We start from the raw sequence: 19,649 nt of genomic DNA on the forward strand, positions 1-19,649 counted from the left end.
ATAATTAAGGTCTCTTATTACCACGACTAATAATAGCTGACATTTATAGGGTGCATTTTACAAACCTGTTCTTACAACCCTCTGAAGTGAGAACTACAGGTGTTATTATCCCCATCTTAGAGGTGAGGGCACTGAGACTTGGACAAGTAGTCACACAGCTGGGAAATGTCAGAGGAAGAATTGGAACACAGGTCTTCCTGACTTCAGGGCCAGCAACTGTCTTTGACAATGCTAGTTCTGTGATCTGTTTCCTGACATCTTCATCAATTTCCTCATTCTCTCCAAGTGGTCTGGAGTACACCTTCCTAACAATATTGATTCCTCCCCCTCCCAGCCTTTGACCTTCAGCAGATCTCTCTACTGTGCTTCCCCATCTGGTTCCTGGATTTCCTCCGGAGTACAGTATATCTTTAGGTAGCCTTTCCCCATTCTGGCCCTTTTAATCCAATGAGCTCTCTTGGATTCACCTTTCTTTGTTCTCCACCTCTCAGTGCACTTACTAAGTAAGGCTGTCAAATATTTGTGTCATATCCTCCTGTTATAGGGGAAGCTCTACTGGGGTAGGGATTGTGGTTTATTTAAACTGCTTCTCCCCCTCCCAGCCCCCTCCATCACTGCCTCTCCTTGCTCATAAATCCTTAGTGAATGTTTGTTGAGTGAATGAAAATAGTTCATTATTATCATCCAAATGACAGCATCTGCCTTTGATACTGGGGATTATTTTGAATCATAAAACATGATCTCAGGCCTTGGGAAGTTTAGTTATCCATTGGCAACAAATAATTTAGCCTCAGACCAGGGGTTCTTAATCTAGAGTCTATGAACTTTTTTAAAAAAAGAAATATATTGGTAACTCTTTCACCATAATCAATTTCCTTTGAAATTCTCTAAATTTTATTTTATTCATTTCAAAATATTCTTCTGAGAAGGGATCCATAGGCTTTCCCATACTGCCTGTGGGGCTCATGATACACAAAAGGCCAAGAACCCCTGCCTTGGACTAATCCCTAGACTCAATTTCCTTCCCTGAAAGTAGTATAATTGAGTTTGATGTTCTCCAGGGGCCCTTCCAGTTTGTGAGGATCAAATGAGATAATAATTGTAAAGCACTCCTGGCACTATAAGTGCTAAATAAATGTTAGTTATTATTATTATTAATAGCAATGTCCACATAAAATAGACTGGTGGATACATGCATATATGTGCCTATGGATATGTATGTATCTGTTACATAATATCACTTTAAGGTTTGCAGAACACTTTCACATCTATGATTTAATTCTCATAATAACCCAGGGAGAGATGATTATTTTCATTTTATAAGACAAAGGAACTGAGGTCAGAGAAAGCACAATAATAATAGAAATAATAATACTGAAAAATAATAATACTGACATAGTGCTTTTAAATTTCCAAATGCTTTTCATGATTAATTTCATTTGACCTTTCCAACTACCCTGTGAGGGAAGTATACTCCAGATATTATTACTGTCATGTTCAGAGAATGGCACAGTTGTCTAGGGGCTTCTATGCTAGACTTGGTGTCAAGGCATTTGGGTTCAAATCCAGTATCAGATGTTTTCTAGCTGTGTAACTGTGGGCAAGTCATGTAGTATCTCAGGACTTCAGTTTCCTCATCTGTAAAATGGGATTAATAATATCTACCTCAAAGGACTGTTGGGAGAAAAGTGCTTTGCAAACCTTAAAGTGTTATACAAGTATAAGTTGTTATGATGAGGAGTTGAGACAGGAGCAGCTGGGATTCCAACCCAGGGCTTTTGACTTCTAGCCTGATGCTCTTTCCACAGTGCTGTGTTCTCTTTCTATGATTTATATCTAGGATCATAGATTCTGAGCCAGAAGAGATCTTAGAAAGCATTGAATATAATCCCCTCATTTTACAAATGAGGAAACTGAGGTCCAGAGAGGTTAGGTGACTTGCTCACGGTCACCAGGGCGGTAAGTGGTATGTTCCAGGCATGTAAAGGGAAAAACAATATGCAAGAACTCTCAGGGAGAGTTAAAGAAAAATATTTTTAGTATTAGGAAGGACAACTCTCCCTAGGATTGGTCCTTTAGCTGGTCACTCATGTAGTAAAATTTGAGGGACATTAGGAAGACCCTTTTGACTCTAAATATCTCCATCTCAGACATGTTATGGTACTTGAAATGTGACCATCTCAGATCCATTCCTTTGGGTCTAGAAGCCTTCCAGATTCCACAGAGAGAGAACCTCAACTGCTATGATCAGCCAGTATCTCCACTGCAGTCATAACTAGTACAGGACAAATGGAGTTTTTACTCAGGGCAATAACCTGGGAGTAGGTAGAGACCTACTTCCTCCCTGACATACTAACATCATGATTATCTCTGTGGCTTCAGCCCCAAGTATTTGTCACAATGATGGTCTTCTTTTGGGGCTCACCATGCCCTCTTCCCCTCTCTAACCAGAAGAATGTGGGCTGTAAACTTTAGGGGATGGGCTACCTTATCTTTTTTTGCCATTCCTCCTCAACTGAATTTCTAGTTATGGTTTTGTTTAGTGGGGATTAGTTGGCAGTCAGTTGAGAACAAGATTCCATGGGTATGAGACACAATATAGGTACCAGGATGAGGTATAGTGTCAGTAAAAAGTAAAAGGTCACAGAAGAAAGAGGCAAGAGGGTATCAAAGACAAAGACTTTCTAACATCAAACTGCAGAAGGGTATCAGAGCTGAGTGCTGTGGTAGAGATCCTCTAGCTCAACTCCATCCATTTACAGATGAAGAGATTCAAGTCCAGTGAGGTGACATGATCAAGGTCACACAGTTAGTGATTGCACCAGACCTAAAAACTGGGTCTTCTTCACTCCATACTAATACTTTTTCTTGATAATAGTCAGCCCCTGATTGGCCTCACAAATCTACTGCTCTCTCACTCGGAAAAACTGAAGGCAGAATGTGGGCTGAAGGAAGTGTGTGGGACCTTGGCACATTGGCAGTGAGTGGTTGGCCTCGGGAAAAATCCTTGATCTAGAGAGGTTGAGGGATGCAAGCCCTAGCTTGTCTTCCATCTTGGCATTGATTTGACCTGATTCAATTTAATTCAATTTCCTAAAGATCTTGGAAAGAACACTGTACTTAGGAGGAAGCATGGTGCAATGGAAAAAATGCTGAAAGTTTGAGTTGGAAGAATTGGTTTCTACCACATTTTACATGGTTGACCTTGGAAAAGTTGCTTGCCCAATGCTGGGACTCAGTAAAATGAGGCAGTTTCTCTAGATGATCCCTAAGATTCTTTTCAATTTGAAATTTTGAAACCAGAAGTCTTGGGTTGGAATCCTACCACTGGCCCTGATTGGCTATGTAACTATAGCAGTTTCCTTATCTATATGCCAAGAGATATAAGAATCCCTGCCCCATTGTCAGGGTTCTGACATTCAGATGAAATGATGTTGATGGAGCTTGGTACAGTGAACAGATCCCCTGGAAGGAAATTCAGTCTGGAGTCAGAAGGCCTGAGCTGAAATCCCAGCCCAGACACTTACCAGTTGTGTGACGCTTGGTTGAGTCACTTTACTTCCTTGGGTCTCAGTTTTCTCATCTGTAAAATGAGGGGGTCAGACTCAATAGCTTCTGAGGTCTCTTCTATCTCTGGATCTATGATACTATGTAAATGGAAGACATTTGAAAATATGAAGACCTACAGAAATGGAAAATGCTGTTATCATCCTTTGTTATCTGGTGATGTCAAAGGATTAGGTGACTTTCTTTTGGGTAGGTGACTTGGAGACGGGCAGGTGGAGGGGAACTCCCATAGGCCTGGAAAAGTAATAGCTAACATTTATAGAGCACTTTAACATTTGCAAAGTCTGTTATGTATGTTATCTCCCTTGATCCCCACAACCACTATGGGAGGTAGGTGCTAGTATTATTACCCCCACTTTACAGATGAGGAAACTGAGACAGAGAGGTTGAGTGACTTGACCAGGGCTTCACAGCTAGTAAGTACCTGAGGCTGGACTTGAACTCAGTTCTTTCTGCCTCAAAACCCAGTACAAGGTAAGGGGTTGTCCTTTTTTGAAGCTTAGGCTTGGGATTCAGATGAGGAAGTGATTTTCTTCTGTAGGTGTGTAATTCCTAACTCACTGAGTAGATCACAGAACTAAAAATCTGAAAGGGACCTGAGGGGCCATCTAGTCCAACCTGACCAAGAATCGCCTCTTCTGCATCTCCACAAGTGCCATCAAGCTTCCCCTTGAAGACTTCCAGTGAGGTAGAATCCACTACCTCTCAAGACAGAGCATTCTACTTTTGGATAGTGCTATTAGGAATTTAAAAACCTTCCCTTTTGTAGCTTTTCCCCATTGCTTTTAGTTCTACTCTCAGGGGCCATACAGAACCAGGATTGATGGACACCTTGATGGATTACTCTTGGGTGCAGAGCTAGTTCTGTCTCAGGGTATCAGATTCTACACCCCTCATCCCCTTCTCCTCTAGTTTGCCTTTTTAGCAAATTTAGCTGTTGTCCAGAAGGTATGTGCATGGGTAGGGTGAGTGGATGTTGCAGTCAGTATGATAAGACTAGAATTTAGGGGTATCAATCCACCACTGGAGGCACAAGTCAACACATGTTTCACATCAGTTCCAGATGTAGTAACATCCTCATTAGTCATTCCATCAAGCCTACCTTTTTCAGATTAACATTCAAAGCCTTTCATAGTCTGGTTCTATGTCTACCTTCTCAGCCCTATTTCTCCCTACATACTCATTCTACCCAGGATTTTGCACATCCTATTCATTCACTCATTTGTTCACAGAGTTATAGCAGTTAGGTCTTAGTTTCATTACCTTAGAAATAACTTTGTCCAATTTCTAGAGACGGTTTAGAAAGTAGATGTGCATTGCTCAAGGTCAGATTGACTGCAAATAGCAAAACCAGGATTCTAACCTAGGCTATCAGACTTCAAACCTAGTGCTCTTTATTTTTTTTTAAATCAATGAAATGTCCATCTTCTCTTCCCTCCTCCATAGTGAGAAAGTAAGAAAAGCAAAATGCTTGTTCCAAGCATGTATGGTTGAGCAAAACAAACTCTAGACTCCATGCCTTCTTTCAGAAATAACATGCTAATGAATGCCATAAACATTTATTGAAAGTCTCCTATGGGGCAGCTAGATGGCACAGTGGATAGAGCACCAGCCCTGGAGTCAGGAGTACCTGAGTTCAAATCTGACCTCAGACACTTAACACTTACTAGCTGTGTGACTCTGGGCAAGTCACTTAACCCCAATTGCCTCACTAAAAAAAAAGTCTCCTATGTGCATTATTTGAACATGGGTTAAAGATGAATTTCACAAGTATAAGATGGAGCATGGCTAAAGAGAAGTTCATTTGGAAAAAAAAACATGGTGGTCTTGTACTGCAGGGTCAATATGTGTCAGCAGTGTGAATTGGCAACCAAGAAAGCAAATATCATTTTAGGCTACATGAAGAGAGGCAGAATGTCTGGGACTTAGGAGGGGCTAACTGTCCAACTGTTCTCTGCTCTAATCATGTCACAGCTGGAGTGTCGTGTTCAATTTTGGGTACATGAATAAGAATAGGAGCATCCACCTAATAAGACTGGGCAAGGAGGCTCACCAGGCTGGTGAACAGTCTCCAGTTCATGGCACACGAGGTCCAGTTGCAGAAATGGGGGCTGTTTAGATAACATTAGGAGGGACATGGTGGCTGTCTTGAAGTCTTTGAAGGAATGTCACACAGAAGAAGATATACATTTATTATATTTGGCTTCATAGGGAAGAAATAGGATCAATGGACAGAAATTGTGGAGAGGTAGATTTAGGTTTGATGTAGGGGGAAATGGCCTAACTACTCACCCATGAAAAACGAATTGAACAAAGGACATCCGTTGTCCATACTATGACACTTCGGTGGATGACTACATATAGAGCTCATCCATTAGTATCTGTGTCTTGGATGGACACTGCTAATGTACAATGGAGTCAGATCAAGAATTTAACAGGAGTGGGAGAGAGGGCCAGATTGTTTGGGAGATTACAACATTCTTTGAACTATTCAAAATTCTCCTTACAAAAAAACACCCATATTTTTAATATCAATATTTTTCCAGTGATACTGTATGGCTACAGATGAAGAGGGAGTATAGGCTATATTCTTTCTTCAAATTATCTATTAACTTGTGTACATATTTTATCTCCTCAGAAGAATATAAGCTCCTTGAGGCCAGGGATTGTTTCATTTTTATCTTTCTATACCCATCATCTAGTATAGTGCCTGGCACATAGTAGGTGTTTAATAAATGTTTGTTGAATTGAACTAAGTTGAATATGTATATAATATATATGTATATAATAATAATAATAACAGGAGATGGATATAGAATATAGGTATATGATGGAAATCTAGCTATTGATATAGAATATAGACATATGATTCAGGTATACATATGGGTTGGATATATGATGGAGATTATGTAGATGTAGACTGAATATATGACAGAGACAAAGCTGGAAAGATAGCCTGGGGGTCAGAGCATGAAGGGCCTTCAATACTCATTGATTGAAAGCATACTCCTTTAGGGTTTAGTTCTAGTGCCTCCTCTTCTGGGAAGCTCCCATCACCCTCATCAGCAACATCACTGATCTAGACATTTGCTTTTTCCCTATTGGTCTTGTATCAGGTGTGTGAGTCCTGATTCTCTCAACTAGACTGTGAGCTCCTTGATGGTAGGGACCATGTCCTATACATCTCCTGTCCCTCCCACAGTTCCTATCAGAGGGCTAGGAACCTAGGAAGTAATTATTGAAGACTTATTGAAATTAATTAACTGAAATTTGCAAAAAGACATAACCCCTGCTTTCTGGGAGATGATAGTACGCATAGGGAGGTAAATGTCTTACCCATTTACCACTGCCAGCAAAACCCTGTAGGAGGCACTGAGGGGGGAGAGGCTAAATAGATAGAAGGCATAGAGGGGTTTCTAGACTAAGGAGGGATGGAGGAATAAATAGGAAACAAACTGAAGAAGGCTTATCAGAAACAGCAATGAACATAGTGTAAACTATTATCATGAATACCTAGGAGAAGGAGAGAATGCTGGACTGCATAGACATGAAAGCATATTCCTTCATTCGTTTAATAAATTCATGGCATTTTAGAACTGGAAGGAACCTTAGGAATCATATAGTTCAACCCCTTATGCAGATGAGAAAACTGAGGGCCAGGGAGGGAAAGTAAGTTTTCCAAAGTCACAGAATGAAGCAGTGATAGAGCTAGACTAAGACTTAGGTATTGGGGTTTTTCATTACACCATTCACTGATTTAACCAGTACTTACTGAGCACTTCCTCTATGTAAAGCCTGATACTGGGTGCTATGGTATGGAAAGTTGTTGGTGGTGGTGATGCTTTGTTCTGGAAGAGGACTATGACTTCGGGGTGATGTCATGACTTGCAGTGAATTGGATTTAAGTGAGGGAGGGCTGTGCAAGATCACCAACCTCCTCCAGAGCCTTTTGGGTCCAGTGACAAGATATAGATCAGTACGACTGGAGGTGACCCTGGATCTTTAAGTCAATTGGGGTTAAGTGATTTGCCCAAGGTTAGTAAGTGTCTGAGGTGAGATTTGAACTCAAGTCCTCCCAACTTCAGGGCCAGTGTTCTATCCCCTATGCCACCTAGCTGCCCTGAGGTGTAAAGAGAGAGGACCAGAAAGGGCATTGTTCCTTCCTGCAAGGAGCTATAATCTAGGAGGGAGATAAGACACACACGTGTGTGTGTGTATTCACCCTACTGTGTGTATATACACATACATATGAAACAATATATACATATATGATATATACTTTTAAATATGTTATATATAATGTAGAAATTACATGTGTATAAAATTTATATATATATAAATGTGTATATATGTAGACATGTACATGTTTTACCAATTATTTACATTTAAAGTGATATAGAAAGTGTATCATGTGTACATTTTCCCAGAGATGTAGTTATTAAACATTTACTAGCACACACATGTGTATATATACAGTGTACATATGTGTATATACATAAATCATGTGTATATATGTAATAGATAGTTGTCTTATATAATACAAGGCCTTATGGGATGGTGGTGGTCATTTGTTTTATAGAAAATGCTGCAGCAGTTCAGGAGAGAGAGAGATCACTTCTTTTTTTGGGGGGGCAAGGCAATGAGGGTTAAATAACTTGCCCAGGGTCACACAGCTAGCAAGCATCAAGTGTCTGAGGCTGGATTTGAACTCAGGTCCTCCTGAATCCGGGGCCAGTGCTTTATCCACTGTGCCACCTAGTTGCCCCCGAGATCACTTCTAATTAGGGATGATCAAAGAAGTCTTCATGGAAAAGGTGGCAGAAGAAAGAGGAAAGAGTGAGATGCTGCTGTCATCCATAGGGAGAAGGGTGAAAGGGGAAGGAGTAAGGGGGAGAAAATGGAGCAAGCTGGAGTCCTGGGGAGAGGAAACAACCTGATGAACTAGGGGGCCGATGGAATTTCTATCCAACCTCCCTGCTTGGGTCTAACCTGTTTGGTACAACCTGCTCAGACCTAGGACCTTCATCATCATTGAAATAGAGGGGGGCTCAAAAGTCTTAGTGTAGCTTTAAGCTATAAAAGTTTTAACCATTAAAGCTTAAAACTGCACTGAGACTTTTGGGACCCCTTTTATATGATATTTAGGGAGTACTTCAACGTCTGCAAACTGGTTTCTCTACATGATTTTATTATGAGATTTCACTGTGCCATGAATTCTCTAGGTGATCCCCATTTTACACATGAGAAGAATGAGGCTCAGAGAGGTTCAGTGTTTTGCTCATGGTCACACAGCCAGTAAGTGTCAAAACTGGAATACCAGCCACCAGCCACCAAAGGGGTGCCTGCTGCCAGACACTGTTTTGACCTTTATACTGTAGATTTATCCCTCCCTTCATTCCTCCTTCCTGCCCCCTTTCAAATGTACCCATCCTGTATTTCCTTCCCTGTAGGACCTGTTCTATTCCATAAACTTGCATTCATCTGGGCTAAGGTGTTCATTAGAAGGGGGGTTCATGGGTGAATGTTTTGTTCTCCCAGGTCTGACCTGGAGCAGATCACCTCACATGGTTAAGCCTTAGTTTCTTCCTCTCTTAGGAAGAGAAAGTTACACTGGGTCTTCTTGCAGGTCCCTTTGAGCCTTGGCATTGTATGGTTCTTTGATTTTTTTTTAATGCATGCTTTCTGATAGCAATGCTGTAACTTACACATGAAATTACCATCTTAAGAGATGACAACAATTCACCAAATGTACATTAAGGATTTGTAAGGCCATGTTGGCTGCCCAGGGCCCCAGGACCTGTCCCTAAGGAGCTCACGATCTAGTAAGGGAGATAAGACTGATACACAAATAACTATCACGAACAAGATGCCTGTTCAGATAGATCCTAGTTGCTTAGATGACCTCTGGGTTCCTTTCGACTCTAATTCTGAGATTCCAGCAGCTGTTATGCAAATCAGAACATTGCTAACTTTGAAGAAGAGATTGGAACAAAGTGCTATAAGCCTTGGGGAGAGAGGAATCATTTCCATTTGGGGGTGATCAGAGAAGACTTCATGGAGAAGGTAGTAATTGAGCTGGATCTTGAAGGAAGGATGATGATCACCACCACCACCAGCAACAGCATCACTACCATGACTGCCATGGTCTTCTCCAGGAACTAAACAGGACTCCAGTAAAAGGGTCCCAATTATAGAGTGGACCTGTGTAGCAGGAGAGGGCTGGGCTCCTCAGGCATATACGGTCTCCAAACCCAGGGCTATTTCGGTCAGAGAGAAGAGCCTGTGATGGGGGACAAGACTTGAGCTATCAGTTATCTATCCTGGTTGAGCCCCCAGTGACTTGTTTTAGTTTTCAGGAATCTTGGCCTGAACTGGGCCATCTTTTTTTTTTTTTTAAGTGAGGCAATTGGGGTTAAGTGACTTGCCCAGGGTCACACAGCTAGTAAGTGTTAAGTGTCTGAGGCCAGATTTGAACTCAGGTACTCCTGACTCCAGGGCCGGTGCTCTATCCACTGCGCCACCTAGCTGCCCCCAAAGTTACTATGCTTTCTTTTTTGTTTGTTTTTTTTGTGGGGCAATGGGGGTTAAGTGATTTGCCCAGGGTCACACAGCTAGTAAGTGTCAAGTGTCTGAGGCTGGATTTGAACTCAGGTCCTCCTGAATCCAGGGCTGGTGCTTTATGCACTGCTCCACCTAGCTGCCCCCTTGGACTGGGTCATCTTAAGTCAGGTAGGCCACCACAGGGGGCAGGGTAGTGCTGGGTTTATTGTTCAAAGGGGATTGGGGCTCTTGTTAGGAGCTAGAGGTAGGCTCCTTCCTTTCTCCATCCATCAAACGTTCTCAAAACCCAACAGGGAACTTGAGAGCCAATGTTGATTCCCTGAGACACTACGGATGAGACAGGGAGGAACAGAAACACAGACATATGGATAGAGATAGATAGATAAATACATACATGCATACATACATACATACATAGATGATAGATAGATGTATAGATATGACAGACAGATATATGATAGATGAAAGAGGGGGAAGGAAGGGAGAAAGAGGAGGGGGAGAGAAGGAGGAAGAGAGAGACAGAAAGAGAAATAGAAACCCAGAAAGTGATATTGCAAAGAAGAAGAGACAGAGATAGAGAAATAGATAAAAAAAAATGAGGGGGAGAGAGAAATATTAAGAGATTGGGGAAGAAAGTGAGAGAATTCCACAGAAACACACAACACAGAGAGATGGGAAGGAAAAGATTCTAAAGGGGGTGATTTGAGAGGGGGAGGGAGAGAGGGAGGAGAAGCAGGGTTCAAAGGAAGAGGAGTTGAATCTGGAAGCCCAGCAGCTAGCCGACCCAAGCCAGTGAGCTGGGAGTGAGCTGGCAGCTGTTTCCATGGAGATAGGAATTCACTTGCTAGGAGAACGATGAGTGACTGCAGCCTCAGCCCTTTACCTTTGGGGCTTGGGGTCCTTTCTTCCTCCTAAGGGGCTTGTTCTTCCCCCAACACCAGCCTCTCGCAGCCCACGCTCACCCACCCAACCCAGGCATGGGAGTGTGGAGGATACCTGGGGATGATAAGAATGGGGAAGGATGGATTGAAGAAAGGAAATGAGAAGGGCTGGGGTAAGTGCATAGGGTGTATGGTGAATAAGGTACATGGTGTATAAGGTGTACTTGGATGAGGCCAGGTTTGACACCCCTCCTCATCTAGGACCTGTTTTCTCTAGGATCAGGACTCTTTCTGCCCCTATGACTTAGGGACCTTGGCCGTGAGGATAAGAATGAGGGAGACCTCTCCTGTCAGATCTGGGAAGGGAGGAGAAGCAGTTATATGTAGGGGAGGCAGAGAAAGACATGGCATGTAGAGAGCTAGAGGAAGGGTGTTGGGGAGGAGTGGAAATAGGGAGAAGAGAAACAAGGAAGTAGAAGAGAGGGAGGGTGGGGCAGAGAAGAAGGAAAGGAGGATAGGGAGAGCACGTTGAGGAGGAGGAGGGGGAGGAGGGGAACCAGGAAAGAATGTGGCTGTCTGCTTTTCTTTCTAGCCTTTGGTTCTGACTCTCCCAGTCCCACTCCCTACCAAATGACCTTTACTTCTCCTCTTTCTAAGGTACAACGTATCTGACTTCCTCTGTACCCAACCCACACCCTATTATCATTGAGTGGGTGGGAGGTGGAAGTGTTGGTGGGGTAAAAGAAGGCCTTATGTGCCTCAGAGGAGGTAGTGGGATTTGGGGGGGTTGATGTGAGTGTTTGAGCTGGAGTAATGAATTCTTAAGAAGCCAATGAGGTGGGGGGGGCAGGGAGGAAGGGAGAGGAGTCCATAGGCTGATTCTTAGAAGGAAGCACGGTATTGGAGTCAAAACCCCACTGATTGGCTCCATAACCTTGGCTATCAGGAGAGCTGTCCTTGGTACTAGCCAGAATCAAAACTGGCTTTCTCTTCCTGCTCCTTTTCCTTTTCCACCTTCTCTTCCCCACTCTCATCATCTTCATCCTCATTCCCAAAAGCATTTATGAAGGGCTCGTGGTTTTGGGAGAAGCTTCCATTCTAAGCAGACTAACCTGGGAGACAAGTGTAGCACACAGAACCAAAAGGACAGAAATAGGAAATGAGGGGTTATGAGTACACAGGCAAGCCGGTTTTCAATCTCTGAAGTACCTTTCAGGACAAGGAGCCAAGGTCAAATGTTTAATAGAGAAGACGGGGGTGGGGGGTGGGGTGGGGAGAGGTTCCACAATCAGAGTTGGATGGGATGATGGGAGGTTGTCAGTTCTCTGGTCAATCCAGAATGACTTCAAGAGACAGGAGGAGATTTCAAGAGTCATTTAAATGAGGTGAGGTGAGGTGAGAAAAAAGCTTTATGAGTTTAATACAGATTTCTGCCACTCCCCACCAGTAGAAGTCCATCAGCAAACATCTATTAAATGCTTAATACGTATTCCAGACAATGGGCTATGTGCTGGGGACACAAAAAGTGTAAAAATATGGTTCCTGCTATCAAGGAGCTTACATCCTAATGAGAGAAAACATGTAATAGGCCTGTAGAAGATAGAGCAAGAATAAATGGAAAGCACCCAGGGAAAGGCACCTCACTGAATAACCACTTTCATAAAGTGGATGGAGTCACGCCTCCCAAGTTGAGGAGAAGGTTCTGGGAATCTGGCCTTTGTGAGTAGCAGAGGTAATGAATCTCTTTTCTCCCCTCTCCCTGGTTGCCTCGGGGACCTGGTCCTTCCTTTCCTCCAGCTCTGTGTCTGGTCCTGGGCTGTATGATCTTCCCCGATGGCTGGGATGCGGAGACCATCCGGGATATGTGTGGGCAGAAGACAGGGAAGTATTCTCTGGGGGACTGCTCTGTGCGCTGGGCGTACATCCTGGCCATCATTGGCATCCTCAATGCCCTCATCCTCTCCTTCCTCGCCTTTGTGCTGGGCAACCGGCAAAACGACTTGCTGCAGGATGAACTCAAGACAGAGAGCAAAGGTGAGTGGGCGGCGACAGACGCACTGGGGTTCTCTCAACTGGACAAGGTCCTATCAAGATGAAAAGGTTTCTCTGTACTCCTTGAGCTCTCCTTGAATTCCAAGAATTCCAAAAAAAAGTTCATAGGATAAAGGGTGTGTGTAGGAGGTTGGGGACCAGGGAATACACTTGAGCAGTCCCTTCTCTGAAGGCCTGTCTGCCAGCCCAGAGATTTATTTTAGGGAGAAAAAAATATATGTCTCATTTGGCCTGAGAGAAGTTAAGACCAGAGAGGCAAGGGACACTTGTGTACTGTAGCCATCCCACTTCTGAGAACTTGTCTAAGGGGGACATAGAAGCAGTGCCCTGGGGCTCTGCCTTAGGGTCTAATCAAGGGACAGAATGTAGTCCCTACAATGGACATTTCACCACCTTGATTGGTGAGTCCTGAGACCCAGGATGGGATCCTCACTTGACCAATTGTCTGTTCTGATTGAGCCACTTTAGAGGATCGCTTAGAAGGGACTTTAGAAGTCATTCAGTCCAACCCCTTCATTTTGCAAATGAGGAAACACTCACATACAGAGGCATCATTTTCCCAGTGTCACACAGTGGCCAGTCTGAGACTGGAAGCCAGGTCCCCTGCCTCCAAACATTTACTTTCCTTTGGACCAAGCTACTGCTCTCTGAGCTTGCTTCCTTATGTGCAAAACAGGAATAATAATATTTGTACTACTTATGTCACAGGGTTCAAATGAGTTACTTTGGTTGTGGTTTTTTCTAGACTGGTGATTCCCTCAGTGTAGAGAATTCCCTATACCAAAGCAGCTAGAACACTTCTGTGACTCAGTCTTCAGGAGTTGTATGCATGGGGGACATTGGGAGGGGAAAGTGCTTGCTTAAGATCACAAGCCAGTATTATCAGAGGCAAGATTTGATCCCAGGTCTTTCTGACTCTAAGGGCAGCACTCTATCTACTGCACTAGGCTGCTTCTCCAATGCTGGCTCTGAAACGACATGATGTATGTACATAATAAACCTTAATGCCAATAGGAATGGAAGCCGTTTACCAAGGGATTTCTCAGACTTGATTGGTAGGGATTGTCTCATTTTAACACAGGACCTTCTGCTTGGGGTCCACAATTCCTTCTAGTCACTCACACCTGAGGGTTCTTTGCCTGGCAGCTGAGGCAGAATGGCTAAGCTAAACTTATCCTTTGTAAGGAATCTTTTAGCATCTTACCTCTCCTGGTCCACTGAATCTCGTTTTCTTTCTCCCTGATCCTGGCCTCCCAGAGCTTAGCGGCTCTGGTCCCTCCCACAAGTCACCCAGAGACAATTCCAGGTGTTCCCTCTTGGGGCTCTCTCCCTCTCCTCTTCTGTAGCTAGTTTTGTTCTTGGACTCACAGCACAGTTCACTTTCTCCTCTGATCCAAGCTGCCTTTCCTTCTCCTGAGTGATCCAGCCAGCTTCAACAGTCCCTAGATCCTCCCACACACCCACCTTGCTCTATAATTGACTTGAAATTGTCTCCACCAAGCTAACTCTTGATTCTTGGAACTAACAAGGCAGGAGGGGCAGAGGTAATCCAAAACCACAGATAAGAGGGAGATAATAGATTTGCTTTTGGAATGGAGTGAATTATACCTGCTGGGCCTTGGAGCATAGACCCTCAGAGGTGAGAAGCACTTGGGAGTTCAATCAGTGAATCCAAAGTCCTCATTTTATGGATAAAGTATTGAAACCCAGACAAAAGTCAGTCAGATACTGATTCAGCACATATCTCACCATCCTTTCCCCCTCTACCCTTAGCCTCACCCAAGCCTCTCCACAGAATCCTCCCCAACTTTTTTTTTTAAGGGAGGCAGTTGGGGTTAAGTGACTTGCCCAGGGTCACACAGCTAGTAAGTGTTAAGTGTCTGAGGGCGGATTTGAACTCAGTTCCTCCTGAATCCAGGGCCGGTGCTCTATCCACTGCACCACCTAGCTGCCCCCCAACTGGTTTTTTTTTGAGGAGTAGGGAAGGTTTTATTAAATATATTATATAATAAAAATCAGATTTTTTCCCAAAATAATATTGCACCATTCAATAAATGAAACTCAAAAAAATGTCTCTGTACACTTAGAAAAACTATACAGTAAGGGGGCAGCTAGGTGGCGCAGTGGATGGAGCACCAGCCCTGGATTCAGGAGTACCTGAGTTCAAATCTGGCCTCAGACACTTGACACTTACTAGCTGTGTGACCCTGGGCAAGTCACTTAACCCCCATTGCCCTGCCAAAAAAAAAAATAGAGAAAAACTATACAGTTACTCAAAGCTGCTTCTATAAACTATTTCTATAAAAACATTTCTATAGGGGCAGCCAGGTGGTGCAGTGGATAGAGCACTGCCCCTGGAGTCAGGAGTACCTGAGTTCAAACCCGGCCTCAGACACTTAACACTTACTAGCTGTGTGACCCTAGGCAAGTCACTTAACCCCAATTGCCTCACCAAAAAAAATTTCTATAAAATGACACTATTTCTTTAAAATGACAAATCCCCTTGTGAACATTAGAGCTCTTAGATATTTCCTCTGGACTGTGGAAGGCTGGTCTATACAAGCTCTACCTTATCTGCTGGCTATTCCTTTTGGATGATGATGGTTGAGGCAGGGGTGCGCTGGTTCAACCACCAGCTCTATGGGGGAAAACAAACCCCTGGACATATGACACATTTTTACATTTAATTTGCATTATTATCTTCTCCATCACTTTCCTAAGTCCAGAGAAGCATCAAATCACTAAATCAAGCTCTGATTTGTATTGAATTCTAAATGCTCACGCTGAAGAGTCGATGCTGACCTGTCCAAACTGGCTCCAGCACAGTTGAAGGGGGCTGTCACTAGGAGAGCTCTCCATGGGGATGGGTTAGAAGAGAATGGGATGATGACTTCCACTGGTGTTCCCTCCTGAATTGTATGCTCAGAGCCAAAGCCAGCCCTATGAGTTTAGAGAAGGGTGTAAAGGGGCCACGGCCTCAAGAGGAGACCAGCCGAGCAGACCCTGGGTACCTAGAGAGGCCAGAACCCCTTGGGGCATGGAACAGAGCTGTCTTCATTTCCCCTGTGTCCCTCATCAGCATAATGTAATGGAGAGAGTCCTGGGTAGGGTGTCAAAGGACCTGGGTTTAATTACTGGATCTGCTACTTAGGAAGAAACTGTGTGTCCTTGGGTGGGTCATTTTCCCACTGTGGGCCTCAGTTCCCTCCTCTGTAAAATGAAAGTGTTAGTCTAAATGCCATCTGAGGGGAATCAATGAGCCTGTAGTACAAGGGGAATATTCCTGAGGGACATGATTAGGGACTAGCCTTTCCTTAAACCTGGGACAGTTTCTAGCACCCATTCTAAGGGGCAATGTTTGGGATGGGTTAAAGGAGGAGAATTCTTATCCCTTAGGTTTCTAGTTCAGGACCTACCTTCCACGTGTGGGTCCTGAATGTCTAGTTTCATTTGAGAGACAGGGCTGGGATAGGGCTGGGCTGGGCATGGGAAGTCTTTATCTAACTCTCTCTTTGTCTCTCTGTCTCTCTACCTTCTCTTCTCCCTCCCTGCCACTTTCCCAACCCCTGATCCCCCTCCCCTTGCAGATTTTGTTGGCTCTGCGGTAAGTTCTGTGTTACGGCCTGGTGGGGAGGTCCCAGGGTGGGGGGTCCTCCCCTGTCCAGTTTCTCACTCACAGGGACCCTGAAGGGCAGGATCTCAAGCCAGAAAATGATACGAGCTCAACTTGTCCAACCCTCCCTCCCCAATCTCTCCATTTGGACCCTTGGGGCAGACCCTGACATCAGACCACCCTCACAATAGGGCTCCCCTCCCAACCTTTCCCTGCCTACCTCCCCATCGCTAGTCCTGGCCAGGGGAGAAGATGGGGGTGGCTTCCACGCAGGCTTTCCCTCTGGACCCAGGGAGGTCTGGGCTCTGGTTCCCAATGGCACTGGACTTTAAAGAGAACCAGACTTCCCCTGAGCCTCGCTGGGTTTCCTTTCCCCATTGTCTCCTCTAACTTCACCGGAGGCAGCAGGGCCATAATTAGGCCTAGTCCCAGGCCATGAAATTTGCCATCACCAGTGGTGACTCAGTGACCAAATCTTTTGGTTCCAGACCATAGGGGAAACCCCTCAATCCTTCTGGGGTTCCTCTTCCCTCTCCCTTTCTGGCACTGGCCCTCTAGGGTCCCCACCCACAACTGCAGGTTCAGTTCTCAGTTTGGGGGCTGCCCCGCCTGGTGCTGACTCCCTCTGTCCTGGCCCCCCTCCAACCCCTCCCAGAACATAACAGAGATGCTGCCACTGGGTCTTGCCCTCTCTGGAGGCCCCGGACTGGACTCTTTCCCGCCTTTTTCTGCCAACGACGGTTCAGTGACGTGCACCTCGAAGCCTCAGATGCTGCCAACCTCCCTCGGGCGGCCTCCCCGAGACCCTGCTCTCCCCAGCCAGCTCACCTAAGATGAAGATGACCTGCCTGGAGAGAGGGAGCGTGGAGTCCCGGGGTCATTCACCCCCTCCTTTCTTCACTCAACATCCCAATGGCCACCGACCCCATCGCTTTCACAGGGGTCCAGACGACTGCAGCTTTGTGTCAAGACAAAAAGATCAACTGAATTAACTGCCGACATTCAGAGATGCTGGGGAAAGGTCCTGGACAGCTTTTCGTCCATCTCCCTATGTCCAGGACCCCCCTCTCCCTTTCTTGCCCTTTCATGCTGAAAAAGAGCAACTACTGGACCTGGGCGGGGGGGGGGGAGGGGGTTGCTTTCATTCTGGATTGGGCTCCGATCTCCTCCTGACCCCATCTCGGGGGGACTGCTCCACAGACTGGGCCCGGCCTCAGTGCTCCTCATCTGCCCCCTGGCCTGGGTCCGTTTTGTACAGCACAGAATTCTCAGTTCTTTTGTTGGTGGGGATGGGGGAGGGAGAGTGGAAGAGGGGCCCAGAGACAACATTCCTCTCCTCCATCTGCCAGTGGCAGAAACTGTCCTGTTTCTTTGATACTTTTATGTGCAACTTGAACTTGCAGCTCACCTCCAAACAGGGTACTCCCCATCCCTCCCCCAACCCTGCCACTACACGTCCCCATCTTCTCTCTGCACCATCCTCCCCACCCCCCAACCAGGGGACTCTACCACTATCACTTCATGCTTTAAGCCCATTGTTTTGGAGACTTGATGGGGATGTAAATGGGGCCAAGGCAACAGGTGAGTGAGTGAGTGTGTGTGTGTGTGTGTGTGTGTGTGTGTGTGTGTGTAATGTGTGCTGTGGGGGCTATAGGTAGTCAGAGAGGGAATGGGCTTCTTGCCTTATCTCCTTCCCCCACCCACCCACCCTCTGCCTTTCTTTCCAGAGTAGAGAGATCAAATGAGGGGCACCAGGGGAAGTTCATGGGTCCTCTGGATTGTAGGAACAGAGCCACTAGCCTTGGGGACCTCAATGGGGTTTGAACCCCTTCTTTCAACTCCTTCCCCATCCCTCTCCAAAAGGGTGGGTATCCCCATTCATTCTGTCCCGTAGCTCATGCCCATGGAATTTAGACTGGATTATGAAGATCTCTCAAAATAGCCCCCCACAGTGGGTAGATTAGAACCTTTACTTATCCCCTGCTCTACCAGGAAAAGACAGATCTCCTGCTTCCATATATCCAAGTCCCAACTCCTTTCTGGAGCTAGAAGGCTAGGTCCTGGATGGTTTGGAATAGGGGTGGATTCTCAGAGGTCCTAGACCTTCTCAGACCCCTCCCCTTCTTTCTTCAACCTGGGGAATCATTCCACTCATACACCTCCATTCTGGCCCCAACACTGTGCTCTTTTCTGATTCCTCCCCTTCCCCCTCCTCCCAAAAGAACTTCATAAAAAACTCAACCCAAACCACACAGCAATGCTACAATACAGTTAGAGTGAGAGTGGGCATGTTGATCCCATGATCCAATGAAATGACGGGACTCTACGGTCTACATCCTGAAGGTGAGGACAGACTCATTCGGGGAGGGGAGTGGTATGCAAATGAGCTCTTTGAACATACACACCAAAGTTCAATATGAGTAGGCTCCAGGGTGAGGGAAAGGCAGATAACAGCAGTAAGGTGGAGAGAGATGATGGAAGGAAGAGACCCAGGGAACACAAGTGAAAAGGGCTACAAAGAGGGAAAGGAAAGGAGAAAGAGAAGGAGGCCTTTGGAGGGGGATAAATAGGGGATGGGGGATGGGGAGGGAGGGAGAGGGAGACAAATTTGGAGAAAGGAAGAAAATGAGTCAGAAAGGGAGAGGAAAACAGTTGGAGAGAGAGGAAAAAAGACATTTGGGAGAGAGACAGGTGGGTAAGAGGGAAAGAGAAGCAGAAATGAACAGAGGCAAAAGGAGAAAGTTGGAGAGAAAAGGAAAGGATTAAAGAAATTTGGAGAGGGAGAGGGAGACAAATATGGGAGGAAGGAATAGAAAGGCACATCTGATGAGCAAAAGATGGGGAAAGTAGAAGGGATGCAGAGATTAGAGAGATTTGGAGAGGAAGGAGGAAAGGGGCTAGAGGGCAGGAAAGGGAGATAGAGTTGGGGAGAGGGAAGCAAGAACAGGGAGAAAGATTTTGAGAGAAGGGGAGAG

At 45.2% G+C, this 19,649-nt stretch overlaps 1 protein-coding gene across 1 annotated transcript in view; it reads left to right on the plus strand.

Annotated features, from left to right (window-relative positions):
* The window catches only part of LHFPL4 (LHFPL tetraspan subfamily member 4), a 36,442-nt gene extending 17,008 nt beyond the window's left edge, over positions 1–19,434 (plus strand). The window contains exons 2-4 of the mRNA XM_043978355.1: positions 12,807–13,043; positions 16,649–16,665; positions 17,330–19,434. Of these exons, the coding sequence (XP_043834290.1) occupies positions 12,807–13,043; positions 16,649–16,665; positions 17,330–17,506 (431 nt within the window). The 3' untranslated portion in view covers positions 17,507–19,434. The remainder of the gene's footprint in view (positions 1–12,806; positions 13,044–16,648; positions 16,666–17,329) is intronic.
* Positions 19,435–19,649: the final 215 nt, after the last annotated feature.

The sequence above is a fragment of the Dromiciops gliroides genome, chromosome 1, assembly GCF_019393635.1.
Source record: "Dromiciops gliroides isolate mDroGli1 chromosome 1, mDroGli1.pri, whole genome shotgun sequence".
NCBI lineage: Eukaryota > Metazoa > Chordata > Mammalia > Microbiotheria > Microbiotheriidae > Dromiciops > Dromiciops gliroides.